The sequence below is a fragment of the Lethenteron reissneri genome, chromosome 31 (genome assembly GCF_015708825.2).
Source record: "Lethenteron reissneri isolate LAM-NWPU_2019-01 chromosome 31, ASM1570882v1, whole genome shotgun sequence".
Taxonomy (NCBI): Eukaryota; Metazoa; Chordata; class Hyperoartia; order Petromyzontiformes; family Petromyzontidae; genus Lethenteron; species Lethenteron reissneri.
In genome coordinates this window covers 3,537,966-3,558,871 of record NC_083809.1, presented here as the reverse complement: position 1 = coordinate 3,558,871, position 20,906 = coordinate 3,537,966, and the positions used below count along the sequence as shown (strand labels likewise).

The 20,906-nt window shown below is 45.3% G+C and overlaps 1 protein-coding gene across 1 annotated transcript in view; it reads right to left on the bottom strand.

Moving 5' to 3' along the window:
• LOC133349683 (disco-interacting protein 2 homolog C-like) overlaps positions 1 to 20,678 on the bottom strand; it is a 100,413-nt gene extending 79,735 nt beyond the window's left edge. The window contains exon 1 of the mRNA XM_061563330.1: positions 20,297 to 20,678. Within this exon, the coding sequence (XP_061419314.1) occupies positions 20,297 to 20,378 (82 nt within the window). The 5' untranslated portion in view covers positions 20,379 to 20,678. The remainder of the gene's footprint in view (positions 1 to 20,296) is intronic.
• Between the last annotated feature and the right edge of the window lie 228 nt (positions 20,679 to 20,906).

Here is a 20,906-nt window from a genome sequence, read left to right as displayed (position 1 = left end):
ACTAAGTTTACAAAAAGAGATTCCTGATTCCTCACACCAGCAGTCCTTGCACTCCCACCCCCGCCGTGCAGATTTCCATCTTGACCAATGTTTTCTATTCAGATGCAAATTACCAAAGCAGACTGAAAGCATTTAAGCAAAGCTGAAGATGAAAACCAGCAGCACTGTGACGTGTGGGTAGAATGAAGTTTAATACAACGCCGCCTTTTTTGTGCCCCCACCACACACACACACAAGAGAAAGCACCAGCAAAATCAGCTATTATGGTCTTCTCCTAATTTAAATTCAACATATTCGTCAATGACATCGCCTTAAAAGAAAAAATATTGATATATATGTACTTAACATACTCTTTAGTTCTTTCGGTAAAGTCACGTAGGTATAAAATAAATTAGAATCACGACGTTTCGAAAGCAACACAAGCTACCGTCATCAGGATGCTTTCGAAACGTCGTGATTCTAATTGATTTTATTTTATACCTACGTGACTCTACTGAAAGAACTAAAGAGTACGGATCAGTGCAGTCACAAAAACTTAAGATCTAGATGTACATAACAGGCAACATTTCAGGCAATGGGCCTTCATTATAGTACACAAATCATCCTGCTCATTAGACCTCTCCGATTTGCAGTATGGCTGGCACGAACCCTGGGCTACAAAAGTAATGAAACTGGGCCTCCTGGCCAGTTTCCCCACTCTTTGTCACCCGGCGCTGGGCCCCTCTGATCCGTGAGTGCCAATGCAGCCGCACCGTTGTCTCTTCCCCACCTCTCGCCGTTTTCTTTCGACAAACTTCCTCATGTAAGCAAGCACACCCTCACCTATCAAGAGGAAATAAACAAACGTCAGCCCGTTGACCGCATTCTGTATTGCTTTGTTGAATGAATGAACACGATTCCCTCTCTCTACTGTAATGCCCTTTAGAGGCAGAGAGATCTCAGTAAGTAAAGTCACATAGAAGGGAAGTAATAAAATAATATTACTTCCCTTCTATGTGACTTTACCGAAAGAACCAAGAAGATGAATCCCTGCAGTCACGAAAGCTTTAAATCGAAAAAGATCTCAGTAAATTTGAACACTTTGTTTTTTCAGGAGGACCCTGCAGTGGCCGGAGAAAACCGACACGTACACAAAGGGTAACACTCAAAAGCTCGGCACATACAGATATAAGTCCGCACCTCTGATTGGCATAGTTGGCTACGTACAGTGCGAAAGAAATTCAACTTACATTTATCTATTGCTGTACTGTCACCTCGCAAACCAAGCGTGGAACATCGAATTTCCCAGGCCATCTTCCCATCCAAGTACTAACCATGCTAAACTCTGCTTCATTTATAAGATCTGACAGCCAAGGTAAATTGGTCATAGGATAAACTTTCAAAAAAATTATGCTGCTCTGTAGTTTTGACACAGCTCAATATCAGACGCACTTTGCAAATGTGCATCCGATATTAAAAGTGCGCACATACTGTGCAAAGGAGACCTTGTACTTACAGCTCAGCAGCTCCCGATTTAATGACCAGAGGAAGGCGTTGGACTGGAGCGGTCAGGGTTTAAGGGAGGACACCCTGAACACAGAATACCCTTCGGGTTCAAGCGTTATCCACGCGCCATCGCACGCAAAACACGTGACAAGTGGAGCCAGCGTACCTTGAGCGGCGCTCAACCTTGCAGAATGTCCACACTGGCGGCCCCACGATTTAGAGTCACCCATTTCACTTTTCCAAAAGGAAAAAAAAAAAACATTACAAATAATCCGCGAGGCACTTGGCCGGTTTCATCGCCGTAATAAAATAACATCAACCAAAGGACTTGGGCACTACATTATATTTCCCAGCATTATTTATTAAAACGAGGCGAAAGGAAAATCTGCCGAGGCAGCGGCATAAGGATTGTGTTATTTTGAATGTTTGCCGTGTGCCGTGGGAAACGCCGAGCGGTGGCACGGAGCAAGCAAGCCGCTCGCTCTGCTGAACAACAAAAGTGAAGCTGCTATTCAATATCAACCGATCGATTTTTGAGATGGGCAGTGTATAAAAAAGAAAAATAGCAAAGTGTCTCCATGCCCCAACAAACGCTAGGTAGTGAGAGAGGATCCACTTGGCAAGTTGAGCCAGGAAATTACACATTCCCATGGAAGGGGCAAGTTTCACAACTGCTGGCAATTTCCAGACAAGTATAACTCGTGTTGCTACTGCGTAGGTTGTTGTGGTTGTGCTGCAAAGCTCTCCGATGTTGTTTTCAGCTTTTTGCCGTGTAATGTTCGGCACGATGTCCACCGTTTTGCTCCACGTGCTGGTAGCTTCTTCAGGTACTCCTATGATATTGGCCCGTAGGAATAATAGCAATAACACTGAAGGGCCGATGTGACGAGTTGCCCCACAACTGGAGCTTGAAAAACACTGCCCTCCAACTGCGAACGGGCTGCTCGAACCAAAGCGCAAGCGACCCGATTCTAAATCAGGGAACGAGCATCACCGACGCGTACACGAAATACGATTCCATTTTTTCTCTTTCACTCGAAGCGTCCGATGAGCAACCCCCCCCCCCCCCCCCGGCGCTGGCGGCGACGTGTACAAGCGCATCACGGCACCTGTGGCGGCCTATTAAAATTTAAATAGTTTTGTCTCGACACGTTTACCAAGCGGGTTAAGCACTACGTCGGCATTGAGTGTCCCCTGAAGGAATGCAGCCAAGGTACCACTGGAGGCAACTCGTTCCTTAGCCTACGACCAAATTCCCCTTAGTGCACCCGCCAAGCGCGTCAGATCTTTTGACGCTAACCAGGGCTGAGCCTGGTTTGCTTTTGGATGGGAGTCCGTCGAGGGGGGGGGGGGGGCTTGCTTCAATGGAGACAATAATTGTCACCCAATTCATGAAAATGAAATGAGATGGAAGTGGTACATTTTGCACGCAAAAAGCTAAATAAAGCAAAACAGCATGGAAATGTAGTTAAAAGTCCCAAAAATAAATTACAAATGCTTCTCAGGGCTCCTCGACACGAAGAGAACACATCTTAATCTCCACTAGTTAGAAATAGCTGCAATGCACCTGGTTCAAAAGCAAACAGCCAAAACGCAAAGTTTTATTTAAAATCGGGCCAGATAACATTTCAAAGTCGCGTGTCAAATTGCGCGCAAGTCCCCTTGCATGAATGTCACACTATTTGTCTACGCGTGCGCAAAATGTCTGCACTGAAATAAAAATAACTGCAGGCCGAACAAACCACACGTGCATATTCGAACGCACGTTGGGTACTACATGTAGGCCTCAAGTGAGTAAGAAATTACTCTACGTTTACCCAGGTAAGCCTAAAAGGATTCAGAAGCCTATATTGGAGAATCCTGATCGGTATGCTTAACAATTTCCTTTCGGGTATTTTTTGCGAGTTTGGAGGAAACCACAGTGTCCAGGAACAACCCAACACGCATAGGAGGAGAATAAATAGTTCGGAAACCAAACGTGGCACTGGTCTAAAAACCTGTAAACCAAACGCGGCACTGCTGAACTCAACACGCTGAACGTTCCAATTTGCACGTCGATGGCACTTCCAGGATTTAGCGTAAGTGATCTGTGGTTATTAAGGCAGTGTTGAAATAAAATTCAATGACCATTCTAAACAGGGACATCACCTTGGCCCATGCACAACCACACACCCGGGGGGCCCATTAGCGATACGCAGCACAAATTTAACGTCACGCCAATAACGACACGACACGATAAACAACGGCCTACCGACACGGAGAAGGGGACATCTCAAGCTCACCGTCACAATAACGGCACACAAGCAATTGCCGCACTAAGGGAGCACGCTCAGCAGGCGTGCAATCAGTTGGTGCGTTTATTTTCGGGCAAGGCCCATTGAGCTAAGAGGTTATTTTTAAATGGTGACCCGGGACAGGGGGGCGTTTATGCAGAGGTTTGCACGGAACGAAAGCAGGGAAATTTTTATAAACATGACAAATGCATGATAAAAATAACTATTTTTCGAACTGTGTATAATGGAAATCTAGTAAGCAATCTTAACCTCATGCATGGCACTCGTGAAAGGAACTCGCATATGACACTTACCATGGCAGTTATAACAGCAGGAACGACAATTGCAATTCTTACTTTGAATGATCCCACTAATCTCTTTACACTTCCGCGATGGGATTATTTTGAATGGTTTAAGATCCCAATTCGAGTCAATTATCTATTTTGTTTGCAGTGTAATGTCTCATTTACACCCTCTCATCTCTACGGTCCCCTCTTGGTCCATCCGTCTGCACCATGGCACCTTACAGTTCATTAATACAGTCAATTCATTTATCCTGGTTCTCTCCTCCAAATATCTGGTGGGCATGGCCTCCTGAACATCTGGGTTCCAGACCATGCTGAAAGTTAGTTATTCGGGTCGAATAACTGGAAGTACGGATCCTGGTACCTGACAGTGAATGCTGAATTGCCTGCGATGCAAGTGCTGCCGAGAGATAACGGTTATGGGAAGGGAGCGAGCTCGTTTGCCATTCTGTTAGGAGAGATACCACCTGAGGGGTAAGCGGCCTGGTGGTGATTGCGACCTCGTTCCGTGACCTAAGTTTCGTCACAGAACTCCCTCGAGGTTCTATCTCCATGGCCCTTGGTTTCCTGATGGCCATGCCTCGTGTGGTGACATCATAGGTGGGCGGGGCTCTTAGACCTATCCTGGGTTAAACGAATACTGTAGTATTTTTATTTTACCCGGTAAGGCCCCCTGAGCTATACAGCTCTTTTTCAGAGGCGAGTTGACCACAAATTATAGGTCAAGAAAGTGGCTTATCGTGTGGAAATGTATAACAGCCAAATACTCTAAACGCATGTTTTTAAATGTAGAAGGTAAAACCCGGAGGACCTGGAGTAAAATCCACATGACTACTGGGAGGAAGACACGAAAATTCAAAATATACAACAGGCGTCAGGGTTGGGATCAAACCCACGACTTCCTGTATACCAGGCGAGTTGGTTAACATCTCGCCACGGATAACCCGTGGTCATGTCCCCCCTCCCACCCCCGGATAAACGAGTGAATCCCCTCTCCACTATGGGGACCTCATTTGCCAGTAAAAATATGATAATTGGTTCTTCTCAGTTTTGTTGCCAGATAGAAGGGTAAAGAACCAATTATCGAGTGAATCCCCTGTTGGGACACCGGATATTTGGAAACAAATGAGGCACCACGCTCCTCAGACACACACTCGCGTGAGTCAAGTGTGCTGAACAAAATAAATAAAAACTGTAACGCCTAAGCAGAGGTGGTGCAGGAGTGGCGGACAACGTGGGAAACAGAAACAATTTATCATCTGCTAACTCGTACACAAGCCGCTACGAATTAATTGGCTGTGCCGTTTAATTCTGACAATTGCCAAAACTGCTCAACCACGATCTTTCTCAACTTAAATCTACACAATACTGTTCATCACATTTGTACAGATTGTATAACCCAGTACAGAAACAAAAACAAGTGTAGTATGCACTATAACATGTGGTAGGGCTGCAATTACAGTCTCATGTGTATTAAATCACCATATCACCATTAAGCAAATACTGTTCAGTAAATTCACTGCTGGATGAATGCCTCCCTACGCCATGTCAAGCGGGCTTGTCTGACCATACTTCACCACACTGGTCAGGGAGGGGGGCCAACACCGGTTCATCGCCGGAAATCGAGCTCAGGTTTCCGAGTTCACAGCGCAGTGCCCCTAACCATTGCACCCCACCGCTCACATTTGCTAATCGGGAATTTCAAACAACAGGGGCTGACGAAATGACGTGAGAGTAAAACTATGTTTGTAAGCTTATCGGTGCCGTGAAAGGAGCAAAAAAAAAAAGTCAACCTATTTCTCTACTTTCTGGTGGTTAGTAATGGAAAACACAGATAAGGCACCATGCTTCCTCTGTCCACCCCAGATAGGCCTGTAAAAGCAGGATAGTTGGATTCTCAGGCAAAACGAGGGCGTCAGTCACTTTTAATTATATTTCTTTCTTTCGAAGATGACAAATGTTTTTGGTTGTTCCCCACGTATACGTTACGAGGTTTTTTTAAATCTAAACAAGCAGAAGATTGAGTTTTTTTGTAGTTTATGAACAAATTTAGGCTTCAAATATCAGACAGAAGATGATTACTTCTGTTAAGCATGGATAAGCGTGCGGATAAAAATACCGCACGCACATCACTCGTGTGCGTTTAACAATACCCAATGACCGGCAGTGTTGTCGTGAACTTGCTTGAGACCACGCAAGGTCTCGGGCCTCTTGAGCTCTCACCTGTTTTAACAAATTTACCTTTAAAGTTGAAAGTGAACTCTCTATTCCACTAGCCCAGAACCTTCTTGGTTCTTTCGGTAAAGTCACGTAGAATGGAAATAAAATAAAATAAAACATAATAAAATAATTCTCACGACGTAAGCAGCCGAACAGGTCTGTCAAAAAGACAGAGTCATATTAAGATAATGTTTTATTTTTATTATTTATTATTTCCATTCTACGTGACTTTACCGAAAGAACCAAGAAGATGAATCCCTGCAGTCACGAAAGCTTTAAATCGAAATTTAGCCCAGAACCAACAAATCAATAACCATATGCAGATACATATCGGGAATCAGGTCCCCCAGATTCTCTATGCCCCAGGCCAAGATGCAGGCCTCTGCCAGAGGAAACACTTGCGAAATATTGTAAATACCGAGTGACATTTCAACGCGGCAAATGGAAAGAAATGAAATAACATTCAAACTAAAAAAAAGCAGGGAAAGAATTGTGTTTTTGTTCATTTCTCGTGAACTTTACACCGACTTGTGCAGGCTGGAAAAACAAGTCATAATTCGCGGGAAGACTTTAAAATATTTTATTCTTTAAAATAGAGGCTCACTGCAGTCTGCAAGCGTTTGCATCTGATGTTTTAACAATAAAAAATATACACGCGCACACACACACGGTGAAATAAACCGGCTTAATGTATTTTTTACACCATTAAGTTTAACATTGAAAATAAACAAACACATTTAGAAGCATATATGCCAGCTGTTAAACTTATTTTGGTTTAGTTGGCAAGAAATTGATGAAATACAAATATTTTTCTATAGTACATACCATACAACCAAACACAGTACAAAGGTACATAATTCAATTACACACACCTGCTCGCTTTGGTTCAAATAATAAAGAGGTGGCCTTAAACTTGCAGACAAAGATCGTTACAACGAGCTTAACTGGTAAACAAATATCAAAGTTATAAAACCCAGCTTGGCAGCTTAAGATGTCAACACTTCTATCAGAGCAATGAGCTGGCACTGCTTATATCCCAGGTTAGAATCCAGTGATTCCCACGAGATTCGACCAAGTTTCTCAAGAGTTCTGCAGCCTTCCAAGGAACATACAGCACTGGACCGGATTCCCACGGCAGCTGCACCTGGCCAAACGAGCTGTAACCAGGCCGCGCGGCCCACCTGAGTAGCTCGCCTTTACAAGGGGGCTGCCCGCATTTTAGGCAGAATGACCTCCGAGCCATCGCAATGTGGAGGAGATGCGTGAAGTTAATGTGTCTCTCGTGCAGGGCACTCTAAACTTAGTTTCCTGACAATGGAGAGAAGGAACGAGATAGGGCGGTGGGATAAGGGGAGAGGACAAACCCAAGAAGTTGTCTTTTAGGACAGGATCTGAGTAATTTCAGCCCAAGCTACTTGGGTCTGGTTTCTAATTGTCATGAAAACGCAGCAATAAAAAGGGCTTATCCCTGGCATCAACAGCAGCATTTAAAAAAACACAAAAGATGGTCGGGTGGCTCAGATCACTTAATCCGCATCACTGTGATACTTTTCTGAAATCCAGGTTAAAACCGGTGGTAATTAAACTGGGTTTTAAAGTATAGCAGGAATTGTTGGTCTCAGTCTGATCACACCAATTACTGTATTAAAAAAATGTTATTAAACTGTTGACTTTATTTGCCAATAAATTCCAGCGTTGAGAATATTAAACTAATTAGTTCCACTGGCATTCAAATGACATCTCTACAGAAAGACACATGGAGATGTAACATCAGAGGTCACTTAAAGAGGTAACGCTAAACTCCAACAGGACAAATGGAATAAAAGTTTGGAAAATTGACAAAAAAAATACTAAATAATTGCACACTGGAAAAGTGAACGCCGACAAAATTAAGTGTGGATTACAGAACGATAGGGCAGTAATCTAACCCTTACAACAGTGCACCTCCGATGAACACGGCTGGCTACGTACAATGCGAAAAAGGTTCAACATACATACGCAGACATGCGTGGCGCATGCCAGATGACCCTTCGTTCGCTATCAACGAATATTAGTTTTACAGCCAAGCAAAACAAACACATTCAAGAGTGTGGAGAACACACGCAACCGCCTATGACGCCAGCCTTTCCTGATTCATCGTTGTCTGGGTGTGAGAAAAGGAAACGCAGAGACCCTTCTGATAAAGGCCGCTCAGCCAGACACTGGATGACATCGTATTTTTCGTTCTCGCCGCAAGTTTAAGCTGTATACACGCCAATGGACAATGAAGCCACCGATGTCTGCTTTTGTTAAGTTTACATTTATGGTAACAGGTCTGGAGCTGTTTTGTATCATTACTAAATAGATATTGCACCTTATACCAAATGCAATGATGTGCAGTGTAACGGTTAACATCAGACTGGGGAGAATCTGCATCAGAAGGCCTGGTACTCATAATCAGAAGGTAGCGAGTTCCATTCGCAGTAATGGTTTGACTCGGCCCATCATCTCACTGTGGTGGGTAAATCGAGCACAAGCTACTAAGGCTGCTCCCCACTTGGTCAGGAGTCTAACAGCAGGTTAACCTGTCGATATACTCGCCCCTGCCATAGTAATGCACAATTCCCACTCATGGTTTAGGAACACCAACAGAGTTAAGGCCAGCATGCTGGTTATCAAAACCAAATTCTCACACAAATTCAACACATCCTCCAACTAAATTGTCAACAACTGTCTTTACGTAACTAACATAACACGCATCTCTTTTCAGAGACCTCTCTTCAGCGAGATGTCTGTAACTGTAGTTACATAAGGACTTGTTAGATAAAGGCCAAAATTGCACATCTCTCTAGGGAAATCTGTTACTATAGTCACATGCAAGTCAACCCATGAGAGATGTGTGTTGCTCTTCCAAGGGCCACATGTCTCCATTCAAAATAAAATAATAAATCGCAATGCGCTCTCACCAGATTAAACAAAAGACAATATTTACGTGCAGGAGTGAGATGGATCGTGACACCGCAAGACCGTGAGATATGGTGATGACTTTGAAATGCAATAATCTAGCAGTGGACAATGACCGAATGATTATAGAATACTTTATTGTGAAATTGGATCACAAATAAGGGATTAAAATTATGTTATTTCTCAAATATGCTTCCAGGATTGTTGAACGGTTTAAAATTGTCCAGTTAAAAACATTGCACTGTACATAAAAAAACCAATCATTTTAAGCCCTTTGCCTTCTGGGTGAAAGCCTCCCTTTATGCAATAGGGGTCACAGCATTTGTTCATACTTCCCCATCCTGGTCATTGCAGGTTGGTGATGGGGGGGGGTGCCCAGAACCAGTTGACATATCACTCGACGCTAATACTACCCAGGGCCAGGAATCGAACTCAGCTCGCCGAGGTTCACAGCGGGAGGCTGTTTTCTTGGTTCTTTCGGTAAAGTCACGTAGAAGGGAAGTAATACAATATTAAAAATAAAACATAATAATCTTTCATTCTTCACCTGAGGACGGCTGCTTGCGTTGTGGCCGAAACGTCGTGAGATTTATTTTATTATGTTTTATTTTTATTATTTTATTACTTCCCTTCTACGTGACTTTACCGAAAGAACCAAGAAGATGAATCCCTGCAGTCACGAAAGCTTTAAAGCGGGAGGCTGCTTAACATTTGCGCCACTGCCCTCCGCCACACTGTACATACAGATGAGAGCAGAAATCAGCAGGCAGAATTCGCACAGCTACAAACGGCGACCTTCGTAAAACAATATAAAAGACAGAAAATAAAGGGATAATAAAAGAGTGTTTAAAAAAATGTTACGTTGGCCGAGAGTACAACAAGCCACTTGGTCAGCAGTTCTTTTATCCCCGCTCATCGAGACGTGTCGGTTATCACGCTGCGTTGGCACAAGCGCAGGGAACAGCCAGGCTTGGCATAATTGGTTGCTACAATACGGACCCGGCGCTTCCCTCGGCTCCATAGGAAGCAGTCTCATACGTGTCCACCACGTATATCACTTTTGTCAATACGGGCAGTGCCCTGTTTACGAACGGGTTACGTTCCCGAGACCAGTTCGTTGCTAAGTCAAACCGTTCGTAAGTCGGAACACAATAATGTTCTGTGCTTAAACGCAATATGTCGCCGGCCGGTTCAATGCTGTTGCGCATTACACGGGAGGCTGTGACTCATTACTCTACATCTCGTGTAGGATTGCTGCGCCGGAAAAAAAACCGTTCCGCAGTTCGGTTAGCAAGTGCGAAGCCCGTTCGTAAGTGCGGGTGTTCATAAGTAGGGAGTTCGTAAGTCGGGAGTTCGTAAGTCGGGTGTTCCGTAAGTCGGGTGTTCGTAAGTCGGGTGTTCGTAAGTCGGGTGTTCGTAAGTCGGGAGTTCGTAAGTCGGGGTTCATAAGTCGGGTGTTCGTAAGTCGGGGACTGCATGTACACTGCTGTATCATAGCTTCGTTAAGTTTGCCTGAGTCATGGGAGGTGATTTGACGTACTCAGCGCGCTCAGGAAGCATAGACATGGGTGCATAGTACAGTGAAACAATGTATTTTGCTACTGTCCTCTTATTGATAATAATGTAGTCCCATAGCGGTCGTCTCCCTGCAACAAATTACCTCTAATGAATCTTAACAATCCTAAATGTGGTCTATGACGTGGCAAACTTGCAGTGACCCACAGTTCTTAAATACACTGGTTGTGAAGGGATTTCTTTTTTGTTTTTTTATTCTTAAATTATTATTATAATTGATCACAGTTTAAATTATGGTTAATAATAGGCTTATAAAGCAACATACAACTGTACAATGAGGCAGATCGAGTAGAGATGTACTGATTCACCACCAAGTGACTCAATGACCTGTCACGATTTAAGCCTCAATTTTTACGGTTTGTTTCTATTGTTTCTCATGTTTCCTTCCTAATTTGCGAAGGTTTGTGCCCTCCGTTGACCCAAATGAAACATTAGCATACAATGTGCATATGATTTGCATGTAATTTGCACCACCAATCTTAAGTAATATAAAATCTGAACACAAGCCCCTACATGCAATTCGCCGCATACATTGCGAAGTGGTCACCATCAAATTTTAACCAATTAATTCATGCCTCGCCGCTCGCCGACAATCAAGTAATTATAGTGCCAGTGTGCCTCGTGAAAACACACCGGACACGTTTCTGCGTTTCCTCCTCCACGGCCATTCACAAATAATGGCGCGTCACTCTTAAGACGATTGCACACGCACAATTGGGCTATAAATGTCAATGAAATAAACTCGTTTGGTGGAAACAAACATTTTGCAAAGCTTGCTAAGTTATGGCACCGCATTCCAGGGTGGATTTCCTCCACCCCCACCGCCCCACTGCCCCTCACGGCAAAGAAGTGGCACGGCTCTAAATTAAATGCCACCGCCTCCCCTTCCTCACCTCCTTGCTTGGGCAAGATCACCGTAGGGATGCTGTGAGCGGGGACATAAACAATCGCACGTGCGAGTTGGCTGGCTTACGTTTGATTGAGCAAGGGCTGACTGCCCCATGACATCATGGGACCTCCTTTTGCCAGTACCAAAATATACTAATAGGGTTTTTCACCCCGAGCTCTCATTACTCTGGTAGTGCGTTGTCTTTGAACTGTGCGCCTTTTGGCGTCATCTGGTCGAACACCATATGAGACTAGGCTCTAAAGAAAGCTGTCTCTGGTGTGGACCAATCAGTTTCAAAGACAATGCATAAATTATCAGAGTATTGTTTTTTGTTTGCATTTGACTGCAAGTATTGTGGTTAATGTAAGCATGATTCCTTGCAAAAGGTGTCAGTTTTGTTGCCAGAAAAAAGGGAAAAAACCCTATTAGTGCCCCATGACGGTCACAATGTCTCACGACAAAAGGCAGGCGGCAGGCCAACTCTCCTTGCGCCATGGGCCATGGCGTGCTCACCTTCACTGTCGGAGCCATGGGTGGGGGGGTGGAGACCCAAAATAGCGCACGCCGTCGAAAGACTCGTTCTGTAAAAAGGAACTTACAGTGCGTCGTAGCAACAGATCAAAATTACATGAACCGACTCTGCGGTGTACAGGAACTACATGCGAAAGTTAAAAGACGTGGTCGATGTAAGATCTGGTTTCAAAGGAAGCTTGCCGACAAAAACTGGAACAGAGTTCGCAGTCAAGATTGCATGACTCTATGAAGGTTACACACGCATACAGTGGGGGTGAGAAAGAAATCCATTACGTTTGCAAGTTGTTGAAATTGGCTACAGATCTGTATTGATGTGCAACTGCACTGCTTTTAGTTCGGCACGAGTTTTCTGTCATGATGGATTTTTCTCGTCATTAACAAATTTGATTCTTGTTGGCATTGGCCATGCTAAAGAGCCTCATGGCGTGGAAATGGAGACCCCCCCCCCCCCCCCCACATATGCAGTGCCCAAAGGCAGACTTTTCAGCAATGAGCATCGGTGACTATCATGTCAAGCTTACATAATGTGTTCTAATGAGAATAAAACTGGTCTAGAGATGCCGATCTCTGCTTCGCTGCCACCGCTGCTGTCAGTCCTTCACATTTGCCAAATTTTACTTTTGACGGTCACTTATGCCAAGAGGACCACAATGCACTTCTTCAGGAAATCCTGATGTCTTTTTTTCATAATGCACAAATAATGAGTGCCTATTACACGTGTTGGTGTGTTGTTGTAAACTCATGGTTTTCTGGCCTGCACTAGTTTTCTGTAATTACGGGGCACTTCTCATCATTTACCGATTTTATTAGTTCCTTGCCGGTGAGAGCCGATGAGACTCTACGGTCTTGGCGAAATTGCAGGGACCACAGCTCCCAGAAAATGTTGCAATTGCGACTGCATCTGGCGGCTATGGATTGAATGAGCCGATGAAATAGGACACGGTAAAACTGCATGCTAAGACTTGCCTCCAGCCCTAAACATTTGTTGCCAGAAAACAAACGAAACCGTTTGCCCGCACGGTCGGTTCGGTCATGCTAAAACACTAAAATAACGTACACATAAATAAATAATGCTAACTTACGGACAATAGTAAACTACGCACTGATTTAACCAAACTTGGCTTTATTTCTGTGCAAAAAGAAATTACAGCCATCAAAGTGCAATGATTGTAAGGTGCAATAAACAATGTATGTTTGCCATTCTGCATGCCTGCCATGAGGATCCATGTAAAACTAGTTTAACAAGGAATTGTAGATTCTACCACCGATGCTACACTATAAATATATAAAACAGAAAACTGTGCATATATGTCTAATACAGTGAGGGGCAGGTAACAAGTTTACATAATGTGTTTGCTCAGTATTAAATAGCTGCTCCATGTACAATTTAATTACGTATGCTACTCAAAGCATGAAAATCCAATTTATAAGCAGAACGCTGAAGGCTACAAAGACATGCATATTTTCGATGTTGATTTTATGATTCAATAAATCAACATCCCAAGCATTAACATCTTTTTAGCCTTTGAACCACTGGTAACTGCTGCATGGATATAAATTGTTAAAATAGTATTCAAATACTCGGCACCTTTGTCAATCCACTGCTAGAGCCTAGTTAGTAAAAGGAGGGGGGGGGGTCAGTACCGGTTCAGAGACCTGTCAGATCAGCAAGTTCACATCACAGTGCGCAGACCACTCTGCCACCGCTCTCCCTGAACATTCAAAGCATTATGGGAAATGTGCTGCCCTTGCATGGTGATGAACTCATAATAACAAAAAAACAACACGATGCAGTCACATGGTGCGGCGCACATCTCATTTTTCAGCTTTTACAAGGAGGTCCTTTATAGTGGGGTCACCAACAGAGCGTGACGACTTCCCTTGAGCGCACACCGGTGGCTTGTAAGTGATAGAGATGCATCACTACTCAGTGGAATGAATTAGGCTCCGTAGCACTTATCCTGTCAGACCAATACCAGACGCACCCATCGGTGCTGTTAGGCAATGTCTAGAAATGCTTGAATTTGGGCATGGGGTTTTTTTCCATCAGGTAACTGCAGATTTTATAGCTGTCACTCAAGAGCTCCATTAGAGTAGGAATTGATAGCCCTAGAAGGTTAGAGTTAACTGTTTCGCAATGTGCCGTCACTGCGCAGGTAACAATCGTGAATGTCGGTGACTGGATAGTAGCAATGGCAGGCTTGGTGCGATAACTGTGATTGTATAGCTGTGATTGAGGTCCCAATAATAGTGGTAGAAAGGCAAGTCTGCGGGTAAGTACCTCTTGACAGCACACAGAGAAATGTCCAAAGGGAAAGTCTCACCAAGTTAGAAGATATTTTTTTCCAGTAGAGCTATTCAACTCTGACACTTTTGCTCGCGTTTTGTTCAGAACAATTGTACTGCAATTGTGTCATCAGCTTCATGTAATGAGAAGCGGAACTTTGCACCAAGAACTCTCACAGCTCATAGCCAAACATCGCGTTGCATCACAACAGTCCCCGGACGATGACATCGCATAATTATTTATAATCTCCCTTCCTTCAATGGGACTCTTGTGCACTTCTAAGTGGTGCACATATTTTGGTGATTTTCTTACTTGAATATGCTTATGAGTCCAGAGATATCACATTGGAAAATGTTTTGATATATTTGACACTATGCACATCAGATGATTCCTCCAACTATTGTGTAACCGACCAACTACTTCATCATATTACAGGTGTGCAAAAGAACATGAACAGCAACGGTAATTCGCCACTAAGTGGTAGTGATATAACCAGTGATTGTAAGACGCATTTCATCCAGGGATCCCAAAGAGACGGCTCTTTGGCAAAAGGTAACGCGACCGGCCCAGGTGTTTGTGGGGTAACTGGCAGATGCACCTCCGCCACTCCCCACCACCACGACGACAACTCAGAGGTGCGTGCGTCACCCCACCCAACTGCGCCAACAGACTTGGAACTGGATTTAGGGGCCATACATTTAGTACGCACGCAAACAATCTGTCAAAACTTGAGCCCTCCCCCCTCCTCCCTGTACGCACGCGGACTTTAACCCCCCCCCCCCACCTGCGTGCGTACGTAGGCTTGACGCACCCCCCACCCGAATCTTATAAAACGGCCGACATTTAATCCACTCAGAAACGATCAAGGATTATTATATTCTTAGTTTTTTTTCGGTAAAGTCACGTAGGTAAAAAAATAAAAATTAATAAAAGTTAAATTAAAATAAAATAAAAATAAAAATCACGACGTTTCGGAGGCAACAAAAGCTTCCGTCTTCAGGAGGAAACGTCACAGCACGATAGCTGTATCAAGTAAATGAGGGGAAAGTCTCACCAGCTTCAAATCTAGGATCAAGGATTAATAATATTAACGTGTTCAAGCAAACAGATAGTCCACCGCCGGACTATCTAACTAATTTGAAGGCCAATGTAGACAAATTATTATCGAGGCTTAATCCCCCCCCCCCCCCACCATCGTTTCCTATGCGTACGTACATTGTCAGTAGACCCCCCATACGCAAGTATACGCATTTGGGTTAACCCCCCCTCCCGCCTCCATGCGTAGTACTAAATGGATGGCCCCTTCGCATCCTGCCGATAAAATTGAAATGCAAAACCCAAGGCAATGCATTTGTGGAATGGAATGAAAAATGAATTTGTAACTTTACCCGTGTGGATTTTTTTTAAAAGCTTCTTGCCCATAGTTTAAATACCTGCAAGTAGAACTTAACCCTTTGTGTTTCACGAAATAATGTGGACTTCTATAAAATATCCTTCCCCACTGCCAAGTATGCGTCTTGCAGGTGGCAGCTGGCACGAAAATAAAACAAGCCATTGTAACGCGTATTGCTGCATCTTCTTGTGGGCTTAAACCTGACAGCCGCTGCTCAATGCATCCAAATCCGCGATCGAAGCACTTCGGCTGTGCCATGTTACGCACGTCTGTGTGCCTGTTGCTTAACACAAGACGTACCAAGAGCAAGCAAGATAATGAGTGCAAAATTCATGATCCTCGAGCGAAGTCTTCTTCCTGGTTGATCACCAAAGTTAGTAGTAATACGCTCACGGCGAGGTTAGGGAGCGCTCCTTCCGCTGTCCCACTGGTTAGCGAGTGAGCCAGTTGACAGATTCAAAAGAATCAGAATCAGGATATTTGTTTATGCTGGAGGAATCCGATGAGCTATAAAGCTATTTTTCACAGATGTCCACGAGGCGGGTAAGAACGTTACATCAAGAAACAGTACAAAAACGTGATTGTAGTGCAAAGTACAAGGTCAACGAATCACCCAAACACATTAATAAAACTAAACCATCCACATCCTACCAGCAAAGCCCACTGAGATATTAACTTATTTTTCAGAAGTGACCTGGCCACAAATGATAGTTCAACAAAGTGGCCCATCATTTGGACATCTATAGCACGAAAATTATCTAAATAATCTCAATGCATACTCTTTGGTTCTTTCGGTGAAGTTAAGTTTGTAGAAAATTAATAGATCACGACGTTTCGATCGCAACACAAGCAATCGTCATCGAAACGTCGTGATCTATTCGAAACGTCGTCATATTTTATTTTTCTACCTACGTGACTTTACCGAAAGAACCAAAGAGTATGGATTCCTGCAGTCACGAAAGCTTAAAATCAAAATCTCAACGCATATTTCTAAATGTATATCTGAAACGCTGCCAGCGATACGATTAAAGAGGGCAGTGCCATCTCGGTGCAACATCTCCCTCCAAGGTGCCACTTTCTCATTCACTCATCAAGCCTAACACCAAGATGATCCATTCTTTCAAAGGATGAATCAACATAACAACTAAATTTGACAACAGGGCCCTCACTTTAATTTTAACAGAATCGTCAAACTCATTGTCACCTCCAACCTGCCAAAATATCTAGCAGCTCAACGAGTGTTTTGGCTTGTGGAGCATCATTAAAAAAAACGAATGCATGCCTTTACCACTGTCACCATCACAGTCACCTCCACTCCACCAAATCACATGCTGAACTACCCTTGCTGATCACACGTTGGATCTGATGCCACAAAATGACCTCGAGCTCACCATTTGCATAATGCCACCCTCCTCCTGTCATCCACCCTGTCAGATAACGCATCCGGCACCTCTTTTTCTGAGCACGAGGTGACTCATCAACGCCCACTTCGTGGGAGCATTGATGCGTTAATGCCCGCTTTCTGAGACCACGCTAATGTGACACCACCACTGCATGAGACAAATGTGTCAATGAGCAGTACTTAAGCTACAACAAAGAATCAACTGGACACAGACATAAACACATACGCAGCCACAAATGTATACAAACTAATGTCTATGACTAAATCACCTAGGATGAGCCAAGACCTCATAAGCTAACCAAACTTGAGGATAGTGCTTTGATGGGTGACCACCATTGACAAACAAGTGTCATGGGCTGCTGTGGTGTCGGGTGAACGCATTGCTACAAATCAATTGTTTTACTGTACTATGCCCCCCATCTTCACCAACCAACACTGATCAGTGTGACGAAGCAAAGATCCCCAATGCGGCCTTTAACAGATGTTGGGGCAAGTGCTGTTAGCGAGCATGACACACGATGAGGGTGAGTTGGTGGCCAGCACCACGCCTTTGTCTCCCTCGTGACAATGTTTACACATCGTACCAGCTAGTCATTTAAGGCTGAGTCGACCTATGGAAGGCTTCGGACCGGTTAAAAAAAAGTGACAAACATACACACACATGGCCCTTTCACAAGAACACACTTCGCATTGCAGAGCTCACAAGCAGCTAGCAGCGGCAGTAGAAGCAGCAGTAGCAGCAGCATTGGAATGAAGGCCCAGGCATAAAGAGAAGAATACATGAAAAAGAAAGCGAAACACAATGGCTCTTTGATATTTAAATGCCCACGACACAAAGCCAAGCCAGGGAACCCAACCGCATTCAACTTTGCACCAACAATCGGTGGGGCCATTCTCACAATTCCACCGACAGCCTTAACTCGAACGCAAACTCGGACGTTCTCAAGATTTCTACCATTTATCACCAGCAATGGTCTATCCACTGCTAGCTTGAAGTCATCATCACGCCGTCGCCAGTGTTGCTACAAAACCATTTCACCGCTCCATCTCCTGCGGGGGTGGGTACTGTGACGCGTAATCTCCCTATATGACAAAAATACATTAATAACAATGATTCTGTGCAGCCCTTTCTCAATATACTGCTGGATGAAGCCCCCCCCCCCCCACGCTATCAATCACTGTAGTTGTTAGACCTATACATGAACCACGCTGTTTAAAAGTGTGGTCCCAAGGACCGCTTCAGATTATCACTCGCCACTGATGTTAGCCGTGACCGGGGAATCCATCTGCAGTTCGATCCTTCATAGTGCTGTACGTCAACCACTGCGCCACCGCTCCCCTACTCTGTAACATTGCGTTCTCAATTATCGATTAATGTTGGCGAGGTTTTTGAATCGCAATGTGACGATTGCCATTTAAAAGCCCCGGTCTGGGGTGAGTTGATAAGATTGATACCACTTTGTGGGTAGCCAAGTGAGTTATTGTCATGGCTAAACTGGTCCCGAGCATAGGAACGTGGAATTTCCACCACTGGCTTAACGCAACCACCTAAACGAGTGCGCCGAGGAGCGGTGGCGCAGTCGGTTAGCGCACCGCAAGTTCCGATTAGCGGGCCAGGGGCCCAACAACAACAACATCATCATCAGCGGCGGCGAGTGATAATCGCATTAATCACAACCCACCGTGCCTCTCTCTGGCAACATCATCCGCTAAGCACCAACCACTCGTCACATTCACCAAGCCCTCCTTCACGCCAGCGTGCTGTGCAAGTAGGGCTCAACACATACACACACACAGCAGCAGTGGAGGTGTACACACACACAGCAGCAGTGGAGGTGTACACACACACACACAGCCAGTGGACGTGTACACACACACACACAGCCAGTGGAGGTGTACACACACACACACAGCAGCAGTGGAGGTGTACACACACACACACAGCAGCAGTGGAGGTGTACACACACACAGCCAGTGGAGGTGTACACACACACACACAGCAGCAGTGGAGGTGTACACACACACACACAGCAGTAGAGGTGTACACACACACACACAAAGCAGTAGAGGTGTACACACACACACACAGCAGTGGAGGTGTACACACACACAGCAGCAGTGGAGGTGTACACACACACACAGCAGCAGTGGAGGTGTACACACACACACACACAGCAGCAGTGGAGGTGTACACACACACACACACAGCAGTGGAGGTGTACACACACACAGCAGCAGTGGAGGTGTACACACACACACAGCAGCAGTGGAGGTGTACACACACACAGCCAGTGGAGGTGTACACACACACACAGCAGCAGTGGAGGTGTACACACACACACACAAAGCAGTGGAGGTGTACACACACACACACAGCCAGTGGAGGTGTACACACACACACACAGCAGTGGAGGTGTACACACACACACACAGCAGTGGAGGTGTACACACACACACACAGCCAGTGGAGGTGTACACACACACAGCCAGTGGAGGTGTACACACACACACAGCCAGTGGAGGTGTACACACACACAGCCAGTGGAGGTGTACACACACACACAGCCAGTGGAGGTGTACACACACACACACAGCCAGTGGAGGTGTACACACACACACAGCAGCAGTGGAGGTGTACACACACACACACAGCCAGTGGAGGTGTACACACACACACACAGCCAGTGGAGGTGTACACACACACAGCAGCAGTGGAGGTGTACACACACACACAGCCAGTGGAGGTGTACACACACACACAGCCAGTGGAGGTGTACACACACACACAGCCAGTGGAGGTGTACACACACACACACAGCCAGTGGAGGTGTACACACACACAGCCAGTGGAGGTGTACACACACACACACACAGCAGTAGAGGTGTACACACACACACAAAGCAGTAGAGGTGTACACACACACACAAAAAGTGCTACACGCGTACACGAGCTGCGTCGGTGCATTCTTCGTCATTGTTTGTTGATTTACCTTCGGCAAACTCTCGATTCAGCTCCGCCAACTGGGCCCTCACCTCGGCGGGCAAAGCGCCGTTCTTCTCCGCCTCGTCCATCGTCGACTTTGCCTCCTTCACCACCACCACCTCCTCAAACTCTCCCCCCCCACCACCACCCTAATCTCTCTACGTTGAGACCCGGTTCAAGATTTCCAACAACAACAGCAACAAAACTCGCTCCAAACAAAACTAACGCCGCAACGACAGCCAACAAGCCAAAGCAAAACCCCAAACTAAAAATGAATATTCTCGTGCGGCCGCGCCGGGAGTGACGGCAAAGCGAGCCAGACAGCAAAGCGCGGAGGAGCCGTCGTGGTGAGGAGGAGGAGGCGGCGGCGATGAGACAGACGGACTGGGATTGGGGCGGGAGGAGTGAAGTTTGATTCCGCCTCCAGCCCCCTCACCACGCCTCCTTTCCATGACCACGTCCTCCTTTTCTCGCCACGCCTCCTTCCCCCCCCTGACCACGCCTCCTTCTCCCCCCTGACCACGCCTCCATCCCCCTGACCACGCCTCCATCGCCCTGACCACGCCTCCATCGCCCTGACCACGCCCCCTTCCCACTGACCACGCCTCCTTCCCCCC